The sequence below is a fragment of the Eschrichtius robustus genome, chromosome 16 (genome assembly GCF_028021215.1).
Source record: "Eschrichtius robustus isolate mEscRob2 chromosome 16, mEscRob2.pri, whole genome shotgun sequence".
Taxonomy (NCBI): Eukaryota; Metazoa; Chordata; class Mammalia; order Artiodactyla; family Eschrichtiidae; genus Eschrichtius; species Eschrichtius robustus.
Window position 1 is genome coordinate 54,190,250 of NC_090839.1, and position 19,810 is coordinate 54,210,059.

Genomic DNA, 19,810 nt, shown 5'->3' on the forward strand with positions numbered 1-19,810 from the left:
TGCTCCCTGAGGGCTGGGCCTCCCCCCGATGGCCCTCCCTATGGGACAGGGCCTGAGGCTGGTGGCCCGGACTAGGAGCTGCCACCACCCAGGGCCGTATGCACACTTAGAACAACCTGAAAAGCACCCAGGGGCCAAAGTCTCCAGAATCTGCTGTACCAGGGTACAGGGGCAGGGCAGGGGCCTGAGGGAGCTTTCCCCCATGTCTGGAAGGAGCCCAGCTGTCCTGGTGTCCAGAATGTCCTTGACACCATCATGTGTGGTCTGACAGAAGCCTGTGAGAGGGGTAGGTCAGCCCTTGCCTGACCCAGGCTGCCAGGACAGGAAATCAGCCAAATGGTGAGGGTCACTGAGGCAAACCCAGGTCCTCCCATCTGTCCCCACAGGCTGAGGCCCAGTGATGTAGAGCAGGGGGTCTCAGCCTGAGAGATTCTGCCCCCCAGGGGACATCAGACTCTCCGGAGATGTTTTTCATTGCCACACTGAGCGGAGGGCACTACTGGAATCTAGTGAGTGGAGGCCAGGGTCGCTGCTAAACATCCTGCAACTCACAGAACAGACCCCGAAACAAAGAATGGCATAGCCCCAAATGTCAACAGGGCTGGGGTTAAGACCTCCTGATACAGAGGAGCCCATGCCTGGGTGCCTAGAGTCTAGTCCAGCTGGGAGAAGGGCTGTGCCCATTCTGCCTGGAGGGTCAGGGCAGCCAGGGGTCCCCAGGGAGGGTGAACTCAACCAAGGCCTCAGTGAGGGGCGGCGTGGGGTCAACGTCTCTGCCCAGGTTGGGAACTTGCTCTCCTCCCGACACCCTCCCTAAACCTGGCCTAACTTTCTCTGTCCTCTGCCCTTTCCACCCAGAACACCAAGCCCTGCTCTTAGGCCTGCTGAGACCCTGCCCACCCAGGAAGCCTGCCCAGAGTCCCGCCCCGAGGAGGACGGCTCCCTCCTCAACTAAGGGTGGGAGCACCTCGGATTCCCCCAGGATCTACATGGAACTCTGCTCTCAGAACACAGGTGCCGAGGGGCCATTTCTCTGGCTGAATTGGCCTGATGACAGACAGACCCAGGGACAGAAGGTGCAGGCCTTGGCTTTTATTGAAATTAGACCTGTAGGCTCCCTGGCCACTTGGGAGCCCAACTCTCCACTCTGCCCAGCCTCCCAGGTACAAGTGGCCGACTTGAATTGGAGCAGGCTGCAAGGGTACGCCCAGGCTTCTTTCTGTCCCTCCCGCAGGACCTCCTCCTCCTTCCACCTTCGTGTTTTCCCGAGGCTGGCCTAGGCTCTGGTGCTGGGCAGCTGCCCAGGCATCTCGGTGTGAGGATGCTACTGGTGGGGGCTGAGCCCTTCCCCCTGGACCTGTGTCCTCCTCCTCCTCCTGGGCCATCCTTTCCCCTCCTGTCCTGAGCTGGGAGAACCAGCCCTGGCACTTGGATCCCTATGGCCTCTCCAGAGCCCCAGAGTGCGTTCTCTTGCATGAGGGACATGTGGATTCCTCTGAGGGCCCCCAGGATCTCTTAGGCCTGAGCCCCAAGCCTTCACGGGGACCGGGCTGGGAGGGGGCACCCTTGGCTGGGTCCATGCTGGAACTGGAAGCTGAGGAAAGCGGGGGGAGAGGAGTCACTTGGAGGGACCTGGGGGAGGCTGCCAGCCTATGACCCCCGTGAACCTGGCATCCTTCAAAACCGGAGGGGAGGGGGCAGTTCTCCTTAAAGAAAACCTGGGAGGGGAGGAGGAAGAGGGAAACACGTTTCAAACTGAAAGGACCCTTCTCTAACGCGAGCCCCTCATTTTACAAATGGGGAAACTGAGGCCTGGCCAGTGGGGGAGAGCAGTCTGAGGTCCCTCATCAAATGTAGAGCTGGGACAGGTACCCAGGCAGATTGGGAGTGGAGAGGGGCCACCTGGGTCCATCTGAGTGCCCAGCCCAACCCTGCCCGGGGTCTTCCCCTCCTGTCCCCAGCCCTGCATCACCTGAACAGGTGCTCACCTGTATTTCCCAGGCTGTCGAACTTCCAGAAGGGCTGAGTGGTGACTGTTACCTGAGCCCAGAGCCCCCTGTTTCAAGTCCAGGGGCCAGACTGTGCCCTCAGGTTGTGGGAGGCAGCCCCCGGCCATGAGCTGGCCCAGCCAATGGGTCTCACACTGGCCGGCAGGCTGCATGAGGCCTGGCAGGTAGAGAGCCAGACCCCGGAGGTGGTACAACCGGAAGTTCTTGGGCTTGCTTCCCTGGGCACTGGGACACTGCTGCTGCTGGGCCCCCAGCCCCCCGTCGTAGATATTGGGTGGCGTGTCGGGGTGACTGGTGCGTCCTCGGACCCAGCTCACTGCATCTGTGGAGGGGAGAGCAGGAGATTGGTGGCTGGTGGGCCACAGAGGCCGTGAGGGGACAGTGTAGTCACATGCTCATGTGATGGGCTCCACCCCTGGCCTGCAGAGCCTCAGCTTACCTGTCTGTCAAATGGGCTCCACCCCCTGTCTCCCACCTCCCTCACCCAACAAAGCACTCCTTCTCCCTCCCAACCAACAGGGAGGCTGAGAAGCCTGAGTCTTGGCACCAAGATCTCTTTCAGGACTGCAGGCTCTTTCTGCCACCCCTTTTTGCCCCCTACCCTAGAGAGAGCATTCTGGTGCCCAGGGTCACATGGCCTGGACTGGTGGCCATTCCCCTCTCCCAAGCTTGTATGTCCCTGAGGCCACCCTGGTGGCTTTGGGCCCAGGTCAGGACAGGAGGACATCTCTCCTCCTGCCACTCCTCCCCACAGCCTGGCACCTTCTCTTATGCGCAGCTGAGAGAACACACAGACCAAGGCTTCCATGGAGGGCCAGCCAGGTGGGAGAGGAGCAGCCGAGCCTCCTGTGCAGCAGGGCTGTGCTCTCCCCTGCCTAGGGGATGGATCTGCAGGTCTCCCTTGGCAACCAGCTCTGTGACGTCACAGGGAAGACTCCCAGGTTTCCCAGATCCCTGAGTTTGGGAGAGGATGATGCTCAAGGGCAGGGGCAGGGTGGGAGGAGGACAAGGGAAGGGGGCAGAACCTTAGGGGAGGTCCCTGGTCCCTCTGGCTTGGGACAGGCATGCCAAACAGATTCAGCTTTTGCAGGCTGAGGAGTCACTCCCAGGGGTGACTTCTTGGGGTATCAGTTTCTTCATCTATGGATGGATAATGAAGGTTTAGGGATGCAGACTTGGTGAGATCTGGCTCAGTGCTTTGAGCATGCTGAGAAGGTGGTATTGGGTGACTGGATAGGTCCCTTAATTTTTCTGTCCATTTTCCCCTAAGTAGATGATCGAGTACTGTGGGATCACACCAAGTGTAAGGAAGGATTTGGAGGAACCGGAACTCTCATATATTGCTGGGGGAATGTAAAATGGTACCACCAATTTGGGAAACAGTTTCTTAAAAAGTTAAACCTTCAATTCTCTCTATTCACAGATGACATGATCTTATACAGAGAAAAAAATTAATTCACACTAAAAAAACTATTTGAGCTAATAAAACTATCGGAGCTAATAAGATTCAGCAAAGTCTCAGGATACAAGATCAACACGCAAAATTAACTGTATTTCTATACAGTAGCAAAGAACAAAAAGAATAAAACAGGAATAAAATTAACCATGGAGGTACAAGACAACACTGAAAACTAGAAAACATTGCTGGGAAAAAATAAATAAAAATAAATGGAAAAAGATCCTGTTCGTGGTTTGAAGACTTAATATTGTTAAGACAACAATCCTTCCCAAAGTGATCTATAGAGTCAATGCAATTCTTATCAAAATCTCAATGGCCTTGTAGGCAGAAACAGGAAAACTGATCCTAAAATTCATGTGGAATTACAAGGGAGCCCAAAAGCCAAAAACAATCTTAAAAAGTTTGAAGACTCAAGAGTTCTGATTTCAAAACTTATTGCATACAATGCTACAGTAACCATAACTGTGGAACTGATATTAGGCTAGACATCCAGACTAATGGAATAGAATAGAGAGCCCAGAATAATTTCATACACCTCTGGACAATTTATTTTTAACAGGTTGCCAAGACTATTCCGTAGGGAATATAATAGTCTCTTCAACAAATGGTGCTGGGACAACTAGATGTTCAAAAGATACAAATGAAGAATGAAGCTGGACCCCTACCTCACACCATATACAAAAATTAACTCAAAGAAAACTCTTTGAAGAAATCTTCATCACCATGGATTTGGTAATGGATTCTTAGATATGACAACAAAAGCCCAAGCAACAAAAGAAAAAATAGGTAGTGCTCGCTTCGGCGGCACATATGCTAAAATTGGAACGATACAGAGAAGATTAGCATGGCCCCTGCGCAAGGATGACACGCAAATTCGTGAAGCGTAATTAAAAAAAAAAAAAAAAGAAAAAATAGGTAAATTGGACTTCATAAAAGTTGAAAACTTTTGTGTTGCAAAAGACAGTGTCAAGAAGTGAAAAGACAGCCTACAGAATGAGAGAAAACATTTGCAAATCATATATCTGATTAGAATGTAGTATCTAGAACACATAAAGAGCTCTTACAAGCCAACAACAAAAAGACAAACAACCCAATTTAAAAATGGGTGAAGAACTTGAATAGATATTTTCCCAGAGAAGATATACAAATAGTCAACAAGCACATGAAAACATGTTCAATGTATTTAGTCATTAGAGAAATGCAAATTTGAACCACAGTGAGGGACTTCCCTGGTGGCACTGTGGTTAAGAATCCGCCTGCCGATGCAGGGGACACAGGTTCGAGCCCTCGTCCAGGAGGATCCCACGTGCCACGGAGCAACTAGGCCCGTGCGCCACAACTACTGAGCCTGCGCTCTGGAGCCCGCAAACCACAACTGCTGAGCCCAATGCCACAACTACTGAGGCCCACCCGCCTAGAGCCCGTGCTCCGCGACAAAGATAAGCCACCGTAATGAGGGGCCTCCTGTGCACTACAATGAAGAGCAGCCCCCGCTCGCCACAACTAGAGAAAGCCTGCGTGTAGCAACGAAGACCCAATGCAGCCAAAAATAAATTTTAAAAAAATTATAAAAAATAAACCACAGTGAGACACTACTTCTCACACATGAGGCTGGCTATAATTTAAAAAACCAACCAACCAAACAACCCCACAGAAGATAAGTGTTAATGAGGGTGTAGAGAAATTGAAACCTGCCTACACTGCTGGTGGGAATGGAAAGTGGTGCAGCCACTATGGAGAACAGCTTGGCAGTTCCTCAACAAGTTAAACGTAGAATTACCATATGACCTAGCAATTTCACTCCTAGGTATATACCCAAAAGAGTCGAAAACAGGTATTTAAATAAATACTTGTACACAAATATTTATAGCAGCATTATTTATAGTAACCAAAGAGTAGAAACAACCCAAAAGTCCATCAGCTAATGGATGGATAAACAAATTGTAGTCTGTCCATACAGGGAAATATTATTCAGCTGTAAAAAGAATGAAGTACTGATACACAGGGCAACATGGATGAACCTCAGAAACATACTGCTCAGTGGTAGAAGCCAGATACAAAATGCCACATATTTTATTCTGTTTACACGAAATATGCAGAATGAATAAATCCAAAGTGACAGAAAGCAGGTTAGTGATTACCAGGGGTTGTGGGGAAGGAGAAATGGGGAGAGACTGCTTAGTTGGTGTGACATTTCTTTTTGGGGTGATTAAAATATTTTGGAACTAAATAGAGGTGGTGGTTGAACATTTCAAATGTATTTAATGCTACCGAATTGTACACTTATAAGGGCAAATTTTATGTTATGTATATTTTATCACAATAAAAATAAGTAAATGACCAGCACCACTTAAAACTATCAAGGTCATCAAAAACAAGGAAAGTTTGAGAAACTGTCACAGTCTAGAGAAACCTAAGAAGACTTGACGACTAAATGTAATGCTGTGTCCTGAATCAAATCATAGAACAGGAAAAGGACAGTAGGTTAGAAATGAGGAAATCTGGACTTCAGTTAATAATAATGTATCAGTATTGGTTCATCAGACAAATGCACCATACTAATGTAAGATGTTAACAGTTGTGGGGATGAGGGAGAGATGGAATATACAGGAACTCTGTACTATCTTTGAAACTCCTTTGAAAATCTAAAACTGTTCTAAAATCAAAAGTCCATTGAAGGGCTTCCCTGGTGGCACAGTGGTTAAGAATCTGCCTGCCAATGCAGGGGACACGGGTTCGAGCCCTGGTCCGGGAAGATCCCACATGCCGCGGAGCAGCTAAGCCTGTGTGCCACAACTACTGAGCCTGCGCCCTAGAGCCCACAAGCCACAACCACTGAAGCCCACGTGCCTATGGCCTGTGCTCCACAACAAGAGAAGCCACCGCAGTGAGAAGCCCGCGCACCACAACGAAGAGTAGCCCCCGCTCGCCGCAACTAGAGAAAACCCGCGTGCCGCAACAAAGACCCAACGCAGCCAAAAATAAAGTTATTTTTTTTTTAAATTATTGAAAAAAAGTTAAACATTCACTTGCCTTATGACTCTATGTCATTCATAGGTATTTATTCAAGAGAAAAGAAAGCATATGTGTCTTTATAAGGATTTCTACATGAATGTTCATACCAGCTTTATTTGTACTAGCCCCAAACTGGAAATGCCCAGGAACAGGTGATGTGTAAATAAACTGTGGTATATACATACAATGGATATACAACTCAGCAGTAAAAAGGAATGAATTACCGATATAGGCTACAACATGGATGAGTCTCAAAATAATTATGCCAAGTAAAAGATGCCAGACAAAAAGAATATGTTGTGTGATCCCATTTATATAAAACCCGAGAAATACACCTGTGTACAGTGACAGAAAGCAGAGGAATGGTTGCCTGGGGTAGAAGGAGTGGCAGGAGGTAGACATTACAAAGGGGTGGGACACAGGAAAACAGGTGGCAGATGTGTTCTCTATCTTGATTGTGGGGATAGTTTCTTGCGTGTATACACTTGTCAAAGCTTATTAAATTGCACACTTTAAATATGTGCATTTTATCTTATGTTAAAAAGCTGTTAAAAAAAGTAAAAACCGAGGGAGGAGGCTCGGTGCTCCCTCCGTGCCCTGCCAGCTACAGTGGATGTCAAGTGCTGTCTGCCCATCACAGCCTCCACTGTGTGTGTCAGGCATCACAACCTCCACTTTGACATTGAAGAATCTAAGTCCCCCAGAGGTTGAGTAACTTCCCAAGGTCACAAAGCTGACTGCTTTAGAGACTGCACTGGGTGCCCTGTGCACACCAGTTTGCCCAGATCTGGTGGACTTCAGGCAGCCTGTTGTGTCAGCTCTGAACTGGGCATCACAGCCAGCACAGAGCATGGGAGAAGGGCAGGGGACGTGGCCTTTCCTCAAAGACCTTTCACTTCACTGGGGTGAGGCATTGTACTCTGACTCACTCATTCAGTCTCAGCATGTATGTTCTGAGAGCCTGTGTAGTGCCAGGTACTATTGTAGACTTGGGGAGAGAGTCGAGTAGGACAGAGAAGGTATGTTTCCACGGCGCATACATGTCCAGATCAGAGACACAGAAGAGAAGCAAGGGAGATGTTTCCAGGTCATAATACGAAGAAAATAAAAGAAGGTGATGTGACAGGGAGGGGCTGGGAAGGGTCTGCTTTAGTGTAGATGGTCCGAGAGCCCTCTTCACAAAGATCTGAAGAAGTTGGGAAGAGCGCTACGGACAGAACTACTTGCGCAAAGACCAGAAAGCAGGAAGAAGGTGGGCGTGTTCAACAGGAAGCCAGGGAGGGGAGATGGAGGGAAGGGAGCAGAGGAGGCACAGAGCAGGCGCAGCTCAGAGGACTGAGTTTTCTTTGAACAGCGATGGGAAGCCATTGGATAGTTTTTTTTTAAGCTTTTTTGTTTTTAGTCATGCTTAGTGATACACTATTTTATTTTATTCTATTCGCCATGCCACGCGTCTTGTGGGATCTTAGTTCCCCGACTAGGGATCGAACCTGGGTCCCAGGTTCGACAGGGCAGTGAAAGCGCCCAGTCCTAACCACTGGACCCCCAGGGAATTCCCAAGAGATACAATTTTAGATGTGGTAAAATTCACCCTTTTTAGTGCACAGATCTATGAGTTTTGACAAACAGCTACTGTCATGTAATTACCACCACAATCAAGATACAGAACAGTTTCATCACCCCCAAAATTATTTTGCACCCAACTCTTCCTGGCAATCACTGATTTATGTCTGTATTTTCATCTCATTCAGATTGTCTTGTAAATGGAATCGTACAGTACAAAGCCTTTTTTTAAAATATATTTATTTATTTTATTTATTATTTTTGGCTGTGTTGGGTCTTCGTTGCTGCGTGTGGGCTTTCTCTAGTTGTGGCGAGCGGGAACTACTCTTCGTTGCGGTGCGCGGGCTTCTCATTGCGGTGGCTTCTCACTGTGGTGGCTTCTCTTCTTGCGGAGCATGGGCTCTGGGCGCGCGGGCTTCAGTAGTTGTGGCTTGCGGGCTCTAGAGCTCAGGCTCAGTAGATGTGGCGCACGGGCTTAAGTGCTCCGCGGCATGTGGGATCTTCCTGGACCAGGGCTAGAACCCATGTCCCCTGCATTGCCAGGCGGATTCTTAACCAGTGCACCACCAGGGAAGCCCTTTTTAAATATCTTTATTGGAGTATAATTGCTTGACAATGTTGTGTTAGTTTCTGCTGTACAACAAAGTGAATGTATACATATATCCCCATATCCTCTCCCTCTTGAGCCTCCCTCCCACCCTCCCTATCCCACTCCTCTAGGTCGTCACAAAGCATCGAGCTGATCTCGCTGTGGCATGCAGCAGCTTCCCACTAGCCATCCGTTATACATTTGGTAGTGTATGTATGTCAGCGCTACTCTCTCACTTTGTCTTAGCTTCCCCTTCTCCCACTGTGTCCTCAAGTCCTTGTACGAAGCCTTTTGAGTCTGGCTTCTTCCAGTTAGCATAAGGCATTGGAGATTCATCATTGTCCTTGTGTATTTTAGCTCTTTGCTTTTTCAAAATTGCTGAGTGGTAATCCATTGTGTGAATGTACCACAATGTGTTTATCCATTCATAAGTTGAGGGGCACTTGAGTGGTTTCCAGTTTGGGGCAATTATAAAGCTGCTCGCAACATGTATGTAGAAGTTTTGTGTGAACATAAGTTTTTATTTCTCTTGGGCAAATACCTGGGAGAGAGACTGCTGAGCTGTACGTTGTGTATGTTTAACTTTATTAAGAAACTACCAACTGTTTTTCCAAAGTGGATGTACAGTTTCATATTCTCACCAATAGTGTATGAAAGCCCAAGTTGCTCCACATCCTTTCAAGCCCTTGGCACTGTCAGGGTTTTTGTGGTTTTTTGTTGTTTTAGCTATTCTAATAATTATGTAGTGATATTTTGTGGTTTAGCATTTCTCTAATGACTAATAATCTTGAGCATCTTTTCCTTTGCTTACGATTTGTAATAAAATTCATATTTTAAGGCAAGACAAGAAGACTTAAACACAAATTTTTTTCTGCCCATTTGGGCCTCCTCTCTCCCCTGTAGTGTGCATTGTGTATCTGCCTTATGCATTAACCAGACCTCCCCAACAGCAGAAATACCTGCTCAACCATAAAGCTCAATTTTTCTTCTTCTGATGCCAGTTATATAACTCCTTAGAAGATAACATTCCTTTCTCAATCTTGTAAGGGGTCATGATGCAGATATCTTTGGTGAACTTTGTGTGCAATGCCAATATAACATTTCCCTTAAAGATAGCGATTGGTGCAGAACACACTGGGTCAGATGATCTGGGGAGATACTGGGCCACACCTAATGGAAGTTCTTAGCTTAAATACCTACTTAGGACCTTAGTAATGTTACTTGTATTCTGTTTATTTTGCAAGATTATAGTTTCTTGTATTACTGAATGTGTGACTGAGCCTCTGATAAAAATGACTAGGCTACTTGAAACAATTGATCAAATATATGGTTCTATAACATTGAAGATTTTTTTCTTTTTTTGGCCACGCCACGTGGCTTGCAGGATCTTAGTTCCCTGACCAGGGACTGAATCCAGGCCCTTGGCGGTGAAAGCGCAGAGTCCCAACCACTGGACCACTAGGGAAGTTCCAAGATTGATGATATTAATAGTGTAACTCTAGATACAGGAAGAAGCAGTAAGAGAGAACCATTTCCTGGACCATAAGAGACTAGAAAGACAGGCAAGGTGGTCCAGAGGCTTTTGGCTACTGTTAACAGTCCAGTGATAGCACATTGCGTGGCCTATCAATGAAATCCTTGCTTGACCTGGGTATGAGCATTCCTAGAGCCGTGGGACAAACTGGTCATGAAATGCTTCCCAAACCTTGGTAGAAATTAAGACGGAAAAGGAGGAGATTGTAAAACAAAGAATGTTGCTCACCATCCAATTCTACAAGAATTGAGTCATTAGTCACTACAGTCACTGATTTACAACACACCCTGAAAGAAATTCAGGGCCAAGATCAGGATGAGGCATTTTGTGCTCTGGGAAAACTGGCAGAACTAGCTCTCAGATATTTGTGGGAGAAAATTTTATGAACTCAGTTTCTTGCATCTTCCCATACTTGGAAAAGCACTACAACCATTAACTAAGATATCTGCTCCTCGTGAATAGCAGTAGCCTTCTACCAAGATGTATGCTTGACTGCACCTACCCCTTAGTCAAAATCACTACATACTAGCCTCCCTCTTTCCTCTTTGAAACATCCTCAGAGCTTTCTGAAAGACTGTCTCCCTGATTATAATCCTCAGGCTGGCCCAAATAAACTATGCATTTCTTAGATTGACTATTGATTAATTTTTTTGTTGACATTTGCCATATCTTCCCTTGTGAAGTATCTGTTTTAAGTTTTTTGTCTACTTTCTTGTCTTTAATTTTTTAAAAACAATTTTTGACTGGGCTGTGTGGCATGCAGGATCTTAGTTCCTGGACCAGGGATGGAACCCATACCGCCTGCAGTGGAAGCTTGGAGTCTTAACCACTGGACCACCACGGAAGTTCCTTTTTCTACTTTCTAATTGGATGGTTTTCTTTACTGAGTTTTGAGAGTTTGTTATGTATTTTGGATAGAAGGCTTTTTATCAGATGTGTTTTGTGAATTTATTTTTCAGACTCTGGATTATCTTTTCATGTTCTTAGTGTCTTGAAGAGCAGTTTTAAATTTTGATGAGGTGCAATTTATCAAAAAACATTTTTTTAGAGGATGATACTTTTGGTATATCTAAGAATTCTTGTTTAACCCAGTCACAAAGTTTTCCCCATAAGTTTTCTTCTGGAAAAGTTATATTCGGTTGGCCAAAAAGTTCGTTCCGGTTTTTCTGTGCGATATTAACGAACTTTTTGGCCAACCCAATAGTTTTTAGGTTTTACTCTTAGGCAAGGGTGGAGGTTCATTTACTTGCATTTCCAACTGTTCCAAAACTATTTCTGAAAGATTATTCTTTCTCCACTAAAGGGCTTTACCATCTTTGTTCTAATGACCATGTATATGTGGATCTATTTCGGGACTCTCTTTGAGGTCCCGTGCCTTTATGTGTCTGTTACTTCGCCAAAACCAATGCAGGGGCGGAGGGCGTCCCACGGGTTGGTAGTCCCTCGTCTTCGCCTACCCTTCTGGGCTCAGCTCACTTCACCTCCCCAGCCCTTGCTGTCGCCTATCCCCAACCGTGGCAGCCCAGTAGAGAGGACTCCCAAGTTAGGTCACAGCTTAGCTGGCCACATGTTGGGCGCGGTCCTCACCCCGGAGCCGCCCCCTCCCTCCACCAGGCGCAACGACAGCTCCAGCTGGCAGGGTTCACGGTTGCCAGGACAACCGCCGGCGCGCGAAGACCCGGGCCAGTTTCCGGCCTGTTGTGAAGAGCGAGACGGCTGCGCACGGGCCTGCTCTCGCCGCCTTGCGGTCAGCCCCTGCCTGCGACTCGCAGTCTGTGGCCTCAACTGCTTCACGCTGCAGGCGCTTCTTGCGGGTTTCGGACGTGGGCGCGGCCAGCCATTTTACACATGCCAGAGAGAAGTGTACTGGGCACAGGACCGAGGCTGGAGACCCGGCTTCGTGATATTATGTACATTCTTTCTAGAGGAGTTTAGGAGGAAATGGGAAGTAGTACGTAGGGTGCCTCGCACAGCGTCAGGCACTTAGTAGGTCCTCAGAACGTGTCAGTCAGTGCCAAATGTCTGCAAACTGTGTAAAGGGGGCCCGGCCGCCAGGCGGGGCGGGACCCCACGCCCCCTCCCTCAGCGTCGCGGGACGCCCCCTGCCGGCTGCCCTTTCTCTGGCGGCATGGAGCATGTGCACACAGCCCGGCCGTTTCGCCTCCAGTCCTGTTTGGCCCCGGCTGCGCGCCGTAGAGGGCTCCGTGCATTGCCATAGAAACCCGTGAGCGCTGAGGGGTGAGCGGCTGAGACTCCGGCGTCCTGAGGACTAGAGCCCCATGTCTTTCCGCGACCTCCGCAGTAAGGCAAACCTGACCCCTGTGACCAGCGGTCCTCCCGAGACTCGGGGCTCCGGCCCGCCGGGCCCCCTGTCTGAGCCCCGCCGAGGCTCCCGCGCTGGAGCCCCCTCCCGGGCCTCTGCGGCTCGGGGGCGCTCCTGGCCCGCCGCCCCCCAGGCTGAGCGCCCCAGCCCTGTCTCATAGCCCTTCCTGCGATGATGGGAGGTTGTGTATGTGTATGCGGCTAGTGCGGCTGAGAAACCGAAGCTTTAATTTTATCTAATTTTAATTGACTTATGGGTCTGTTCGCTACTGTATTGGAAAACGCAGAGACCGTTTTGAGTTGGGTTAGCTTAGAGCTCCGGGAAACGAACAACAACCGAGGAGGGGCTGGTGAATAATAATTGAGGCTTCCGTTTTTTCGAGCTTTTATGATCTGCCAGGTAGTTAGTTACTGTCTTATGTGTGTTCATCGTTTCATTCACTCCTCTGAACAACTGTGCTCCTGTGTTTAGAGATGAGGAACTGGGCAGAGAGAGGTCAGGTCAGGGGACACACGTGGTAAGAGCTGGCGCTGAAGTGTGAAGTCAGGTTGTCTAACCTACAAAGCTTGCATCTTTTCTAAAGGGGCTGGTGAGGAGAAGGGAACCCAAGTGCCTTTGCTAGGAGGGTGGGGAAGTGGAAGAATGGGGAAAAGAGAATTAGTTACTACTACTTTGGGGGACACCTGTTACACACCAAACATTTTACATTCAGTATCTTGTTTTAGTCCTCACTGTAGCAGTAAGGTGGTTCGTATAAGTTTCTGGATGAAATACTTTGAGGCAGGGAGGTAAAGTAGTTTGCTTTAGGTCACATAGCTAGAACTGGGTGGAAACGAGGATCAAAAGGTAGGACTGTGTGAATGAATCAGTTGCCTTTTATACGCTTTCATTTTCTGAATCTGAAGCAGTTTAGCCAACTGGCTCCACCTTCATAGGTGTAGCAGGTGATTGCCAATTTGGTGTGATCTGAGGGGCCTCTTTAAGGCCAATTTTCTAACAATTGCTGGTGCCTGAAATTTCCCCATTAAAGATTACTCCTTTCAGTTGTGAATTGCTCTTTTTTCTATAATGGAAATATATAGGAAGAGGCATCACATTTTATTGATGCCTATTAGCACTATTGTGTGAATCTGTGCCCTCTGGGATTTGGAGGTTCTTGGTGACCTTATGTTGTAGAGACAAGTTTCTCCTTCCTCGTAGTTGAGGGAGGCCAGCCTTCTGCTAGGGGACGTTGAATGGAGTTGTGTTGGGAAAAGTGTACAAGAAGGGGATTTCTGAGCATTGTGACCTTAAATGAATGCTGTACATTATGCAATTCATGGTAAGATTCTTACTCAGATTGTCTCCATTTTGACAATAATACTGTAGAATTAACAACTGCACTGCTACTTAGCGGCAAGAAGTGTTTAGGGCTTACTGTGTGATGGGAAGGCTGCTGCTTTATTTTCCATTGCTCTATTTAAATAGTCCTCAAAACAGCAACAGAGGCCCTCTGCTTCTCTTTCCTCTGCTTCTCTTTCCTCTGCTTATGCCTTCTCTTCTGTTGTCTTGTGAAATCCAGCCTAATTTCCAAGGCCCAGGTAGCTTATTTGTGAATGTCATTGGGACATCTTGAATACCCACCTTCAAGAAGAGTGAAGACAGACATTACTTAGCCAGAAGCACACTGAATATAGGTCTTAGCACATCGTGGGAACTAAAAAGATGTTTTATTTCCAAGTCTTGCTGAAAGCTTAGTGACTGCAGCATCTGGTATCAACATGTATTAGTATTACTGTTTCTTAGTCTGTTTCATAATGCATCTAAATATTGCTCAATCGTTCAATCATTTTCTTGAAGATTTCTCTAAATACAATGCAACTAATGTTTAAAGTTTGTGTTATTAAGGTCCTATATGCTCAGTGGGGGAAAAAAGTCAACTCAGAAATAACACAGAGACATAAACTTCACCCTACCATCATCACCCACCCCCCCCCCCCCAAAAAAACCCCACGGTTAACATTTAAACCGTGGCCAGGTAGTTCTCATTTTTTTTTAAAATTAATTAATTAATTAATTAGTTTATTTATGGCTGTGTTGGGTCTTCGTTTCTGTGCGAGGGCTTCCTCCAGTTGCGGCAAGTGGGGGCCACTCTTCATCGCGGTGCGTGGGCCTCCCACTATCGCGGCCTCTCCCGTTGTGGAGCACAGGCTCCAGACGCGCAGGCTCAGTAGTTGTGGCTCACGGGCCCAGTTGCTCCGCGGCATGTGGGATCTTCCCAGACCAGGGCTCGAACCCGTGTGCCCTGCAATGGCAGGCAGATTCTCAACCACTGCGCCACCAGGGAAGCCCAGTAGTTCTCATTTTGAGTGGTAAAGAGAAAGCTATCCAAGAGATAAATGAGGTATCCAAGAGAGAAATTAAATCACAGCCAATCTGTACAGTTTCCTCTTCTCCCATTGAATTTAAATAAATGATTTTCAGGAAGCAGATTAGGTATTTTAACTTTTATCTCCCTTTTTCTTTCCCTCTTAGAGAGTTGATAAATAGTCCATAAAAGTGTCAGTAGGTTGGGAGTAAAAAGAGAAAGCAAAGAAAGTGTCTACGTTCATAAGTCGTTGCTGTTTGACGAGGAACTGACTACATTGTGTTTTACCTTGGACAGACTTTACAGAGATGATGAGAGCCTTGGGATACCCTCGACATATTTCTATGGAAAATTTCCGCACACCAAATTTCGGACTTGTATCTGAAGTGCTTCTCTGGCTTGTGAAAAGGTTAGAACTGCACTTTACTGAGGTCTAAGAATGAATATGAGATGTTATTCATTAGCCACCTAGAAACAGGATGCTTTTGTGAAGCAAAACGAAAAGTTCAATAAAATTTGACAGACTCGGTTGTAACCTGTTAAAAATCAGTTGAGTTTAAAGAACGCTGTGGGAGAAGGGAGTGTACCAAGCAGCGGTAAAAGGAGAATGTTTCTCAGTAGGAAGCCGACACAGGGGTGCTGGTCTGCATTCCTCTTCATCCCCTCACCTTCATCAGGGAGTGACAGGACCTCCTCACACATTCTGCTGAGTACCTGGCTTGGAAATAATTTAGATTTCATTTTGTGTGAAAAATCTAATATGATTCAGGGTTGGCAAACTTTTTTGCTAAGGAGATAATATTTTAGGCATTGCAGGCTACATAAGATCTCTGTCATGTATTCTTCCTTGTGTTTTTTATAACCTTTGAAAAATGTAAAAACCCTTTTTAGTTTGCGGGCTGTACAGGAAGAGGCCAAGGGCTGCCGTCTGCTGACCCCAGTGCGTCATCAGTTACTCGAAGAAAGGAACTCCACTGGGTCAAGGGCAGGCAGCCAGAGTAATAGTTCTGATTATTTTAATGAAACTTTGCAGTCTGAGATAGATTTAATTTTGTAAGCTGAGCCCCGAATTTGATTTTTGAAATTTGTTAAACCTATTTTTAGGTGAAGATTTGTTCTCTTGAATATTTGGTATTTTGTGTTGCTTCTGAAGCCTTTCTTACTCTTACTGCCTTAGCTGGGGACTCAGAGAGCTTCCCGTTACAGAGCCACTGTCCTCTCAGTTGCTTTACTTTCTCTTTTGTGAACTTTATACTTAATTACCTTGTGTCTTCTCTCTCTCTTTCTCTCTCTGCAATAGGTATGAACCTCAGACTGACATCCCTTCTGATGTTGAGACTGAACAAGACCGAGTTTTCTTCATTAAGGCAATTGCCCAGTTCATGGTTGGTTCACAGTTTTTTGATGGAGTTGTAAAATTAAATACATTAGAAGGAGATGAAGCCTAGTTAGAGCTGCTTTCAGATTTCTTTTTTAAAAGTATTTTTTCCTTCTCTTTTTTTAAAAGTTAATTAATTTTATTTTTGGCTGCGTTGGGTCTTTGTTGCTGCACTCAGGCTTTCTCTAGTTGTGGCAAGTGGGGGCTACTGTTCGTTGCGGTGCGCAGGCTTCTCATTGCTGTAGCTTCTCTTGTTGCGGAGCACAGGCTCTAGGCGCATGGGCTTCAGTAGTTGTGGCACGCGGGCTCAGTAGTTGTGGCTTGCGGGCTCTAGGGCGCAGGCTCAGTAGTTGTGGTGCACGGGCTTAGTTGCTCCGTGGCATGTGGGATCTTCCTGGACCAGGGATCAAACCCATGTCCCCTGCATTGGCAGGCGGATTCTTAACCACTGGGCCACCAGGGAAGTCCCAGATTTCTAAACACACTCCATTACCAGATTTCTGTGGAGCCATTTTACCAACAAAGTTTTCTGGGTTTTTTGTTTTTAATTCATTATTTGTTAAGAATTTTGGAGTCCCATGCCCCAGCGGCCATTGGTCCCTACAGTCAGGCTGTGTTAGTTGGCAGGACCATTTACGTTTCAGGACAGCTAGGCATGGACCGTGCAAGTGGACAGCTTGTGCCAGGAGGGGTGGCAGAAGAGGCTAAACAGGCTCTTACAAACATGGGTGAAATTCTGAAAGCAGTAGGCTGTGAGTTCACGAATGTGATAAAAACAACTGTTTTGCTGGCTGACATACTGTCAATGACATCTACAGACAATATTTCCAGAGTAGTTTTCCTGTGAGAGCTGCTTACCAGGTTGCTGCTTTGCCCAAAGGAGGCCATGTTGAAATTGAAGCAGTAGCTGTTCCAGGACATCTTGTGACAGCATCACTTTAAGTGGGCCCAGGGTTATTTAGTCTGGAATTTTAATAATGTTTTTAAATTAACATCTTAATTTTTACAGTCTTTGTTGCAAAGTGTAAGGTTGACTGAAATATCTGAAGTTATTATGGAAATACCATATAATAAGGGGAATTGAACATAAATTGAAGATTAATGACGAATCTAGTTATTGACGTTACAAATTATGCTTACATAACACTTGTATTACTGGATGTGGGAAAAAAGACATGCATTACATAGTTACTCAGATAAATAAAAGTAAAGGGAAATAACATACAGGAAAGATGAGTTACTATTCCTGAGAAATAATAAAGAGCACACCTAATTAAACCCTATTAATTTAATGATGTAAAATATTTATTTTTCATGTCAGATATATGATTCTGGTTTTACTTGAGTAAAATTAAAGTATTTAAGTATTCAAACCTAGTAGAGCTAAAGGAGAAGAAACTGGACCAAAATTTTATATAGATAATATTTTTCTAATGGAAATAAAATAGCATGCAGATTTTTAAAAAGAATTTTATTTACTTATTTTTTGAATAGGTAATATATTTTATGGTTCAAAAATTTTTTTTAAATCATGAAACAATACAGAGTAAAATGACTTTCTATTCTGTTTGCCATCAGCCCAGTTCCATTCCCAGTGATCATTATTCTTAATATCTTTCAGAGTTTCTTTAGGCATATTTAAGCAAATAGACTGTATATTCCTTTTCCTTCCTCTTACACAAATAGTGGCATACTGCACACCACCGTTTAGAATCTTGTCTTCATGTAACAGTACATTTTGGAGAACTTTTCAAATACACATAGAATTTCTTTATCCTCTCTTACACCTGAGTAGTATTGCTTGCACGTTTATACCATAACTTATGTAATTTATACAGGTAGGCATTTAGGTTGTTGGTAACTTTTGTTCTTAGAAGCAATGCTGTAACAAATAGCCTATACACATCATTTTGTTTGTGAATATGTATATCCCTAGCATAAGTTCTTAGGATTGGAATTGCTGGGTCAAAGGACGTATGCATTTGTAGTTTTGTTGTCATTTACCAAATTGTGTCAGTCAACATACCCACTTGCAATATATGAGTAACTTGAAAGTTTGATTCTTAAAATGATTTGGTTATATCCCTATTGTTGGCAGTGACATTTTCAAATGACCTACATGGAATTTGGTTTAGATTTTACGTGGAATGGGTCTTAAACTTTTTTTTTTTTTAATCTGAAAATAGGCCACTAAGGCACATATAAAACTCAATACTAAGAAGCTTTATCAAGCAGACGGGTATGCAGTGAAAGAACTATTGAAGATCACCTCTGTCCTTTATAATGCTATGAAGACCAAAGGGATGGAGGACTCTAAAATAGGAGAGGAAGATATCAGCAAATTCAAGTTTGACCTTAGCTCAAAGGTAAGGACAATGCAAGGCTTGTAGTGAGGAATGGAATGTTTATTTCTCAAACTCTGAAATGGGCTGTATCAATACAGCATCATCACTTCTTTCCTTATTCCTTGACTGAGGGCCATTTGTCAGTTTTGTGCTTGTCAGCATTTGGATCAAAGCAGAAGGGACAATAAATTCAACTTTTCTTTTTTTTTTTTTTAAACTACCAATCCCAGAAATAGTGATTTTTACTGGCCTATAAAGTGGGCACTGGGCGTGGCATTTTTTTTTTTTTAATTTATTAATTTATTTATTTATTTTTGGCTGTGTTGGGTCCTCGTTTCTGTGCGAGGGCTTTCTCGTTGTGGTGAGCGGGGGCCACTCTTCATCGTGGTGCAGGGGCCTCTCACTGTCGCGGCCTCTCTTGTTGCAGAGCACAGGCTCTAGACGCGCAGGCTCAGTAGTTGTGGCTCACGGGCCTAGTTGCTCCGCGGCATGTGGGATCTTCCCACACCAGGGCTCGAACCCGTGTCCCCCGCATTGGCAGGCAGATTCTCAACCACTGCACCACCAGGGAAGCCCTAAATTCAACTTTTTATTGAAAGCCTGCTATCTGCCAGGCACTCTTCAAGCACTGGGGATACAGGCGTGAAAAACAAGGACAGGAATCCTCTGTTCCCGCGGCTCAGTTGGGGGAGCCAGACTGTAAACTGCAAAGCAGAAAGAGTGACAGGTCAGATGGGCTGCATGTGTGGAGGATAGTAAAGCAGGGAAGGGGCTGGGGTGCCGGGGGAGGTGTCTTAAATGGAGGGCTAGGACAGCCTCAGGGACTGGGTGACGGTTTCAGCAGAGATCTGAAGGAGGGAAGGAGCAAACCATTCAGTGGAAAGGTGTGCTGTGTGTGTTTGAGGAAACACAAGGGGGCCATGTGATGAGAGCTGGGAGGGGAGGCAGCCCCAGGCCTGTGGTCCCTGGAAAGCCACTGTCAACACTTTGACTTTGACTCTGACGTGGAAAATCGTTGAGTTTTGATCAGAGAAGTACATAATTTGAAACTTCATATTAAAAGGATCACTCTGGCTGCTGGATTGAGTCGGACTGAAGGGGGAAGAAAGGTGGAAGCCCAGAGACCTGTTAGAAAGCAGGAGGTGACAGCGCCTTTGAGCAGAGTGGCCGTCAGGTGCTCAGCTGAGCTTGGGGAGAGAGTGAGCTGCCAGGCGTCGGAGGACTCGATTAAAGCAACAAGCTGAACGT

General features: G+C 46.0%; 2 protein-coding genes and 1 non-coding gene across 12 annotated transcripts in view; 2 read left to right on the forward strand and 1 right to left on the reverse strand.

Annotated features, from left to right (window-relative positions):
- Positions 1-19,810, forward strand: part of CLUAP1 (clusterin associated protein 1) — a 56,566-nt gene that overhangs the window by 1,773 nt on the left and 34,983 nt on the right. For 2 of the 10 annotated variants that reach the window (XM_068525036.1, XM_068525035.1), the window contains 4 exons: positions 859-1,014; positions 15,137-15,248; positions 16,140-16,224; positions 18,404-18,583. In XM_068525036.1, coding sequence (XP_068381137.1) covers positions 990-1,014; positions 15,137-15,248; positions 16,140-16,224; positions 18,404-18,583 — 402 coding nt within the window. In that variant the 5' untranslated portion in view covers positions 859-989. Of the gene's footprint in view, positions 1-858; positions 1,164-12,302; positions 12,471-12,765; positions 12,892-13,685; positions 13,814-15,136; positions 15,249-16,139; positions 16,225-18,403; positions 18,584-19,810 lie in introns of those variants that run through there. The other 8 variants (XM_068525037.1, XM_068525041.1, XM_068525038.1 and 5 more) reach the window with 7 other exon arrangements.
- C16H16orf90 (chromosome 16 C16orf90 homolog) lies at positions 1,437-12,379 on the reverse strand. Its single transcript, XM_068565767.1, has 4 exons — positions 12,313-12,379; positions 11,816-12,035; positions 1,989-2,360; positions 1,437-1,632 (listed from the first exon to the last, which is right to left on the reverse strand). The coding sequence occupies exons 1-4, from the start codon at positions 12,377-12,379 to the stop codon at positions 1,437-1,439; spliced, it is 855 nt and encodes a 284-aa protein (XP_068421868.1).
- LOC137750818 (U6 spliceosomal RNA) lies at positions 4,258-4,364 on the forward strand. The gene has a single exon (XR_011070600.1). It is a non-coding gene; the product is annotated as a U6 spliceosomal RNA (small nuclear RNA).

What these genes read in the sequence shown, in the direction of transcription:
- C16H16orf90 (XM_068565767.1), bottom strand. Translation starts at nt 12,379, where the DNA reads ATGCACGGAGCCCTCTACGGCGCGCAGCCGGGGCCAAACAGGACTGGA. An exon ending in AGGCGAAACGGCCGGGCTGT is followed by an intron (nt 12,036 to 12,312) that starts GTGCACATGCTC and finishes TCCTGTGCCCAG; the next exon opens with TACACTTCTCTCTGGCATGT. An exon ending in CGGCGGTTGTCCTGGCAACC is followed by an intron (nt 2,361 to 11,815) that starts GTGAACCCTGCC and finishes GTGGCCCACCAG; the next exon opens with CCACCAATCTCCTGCTCTCC.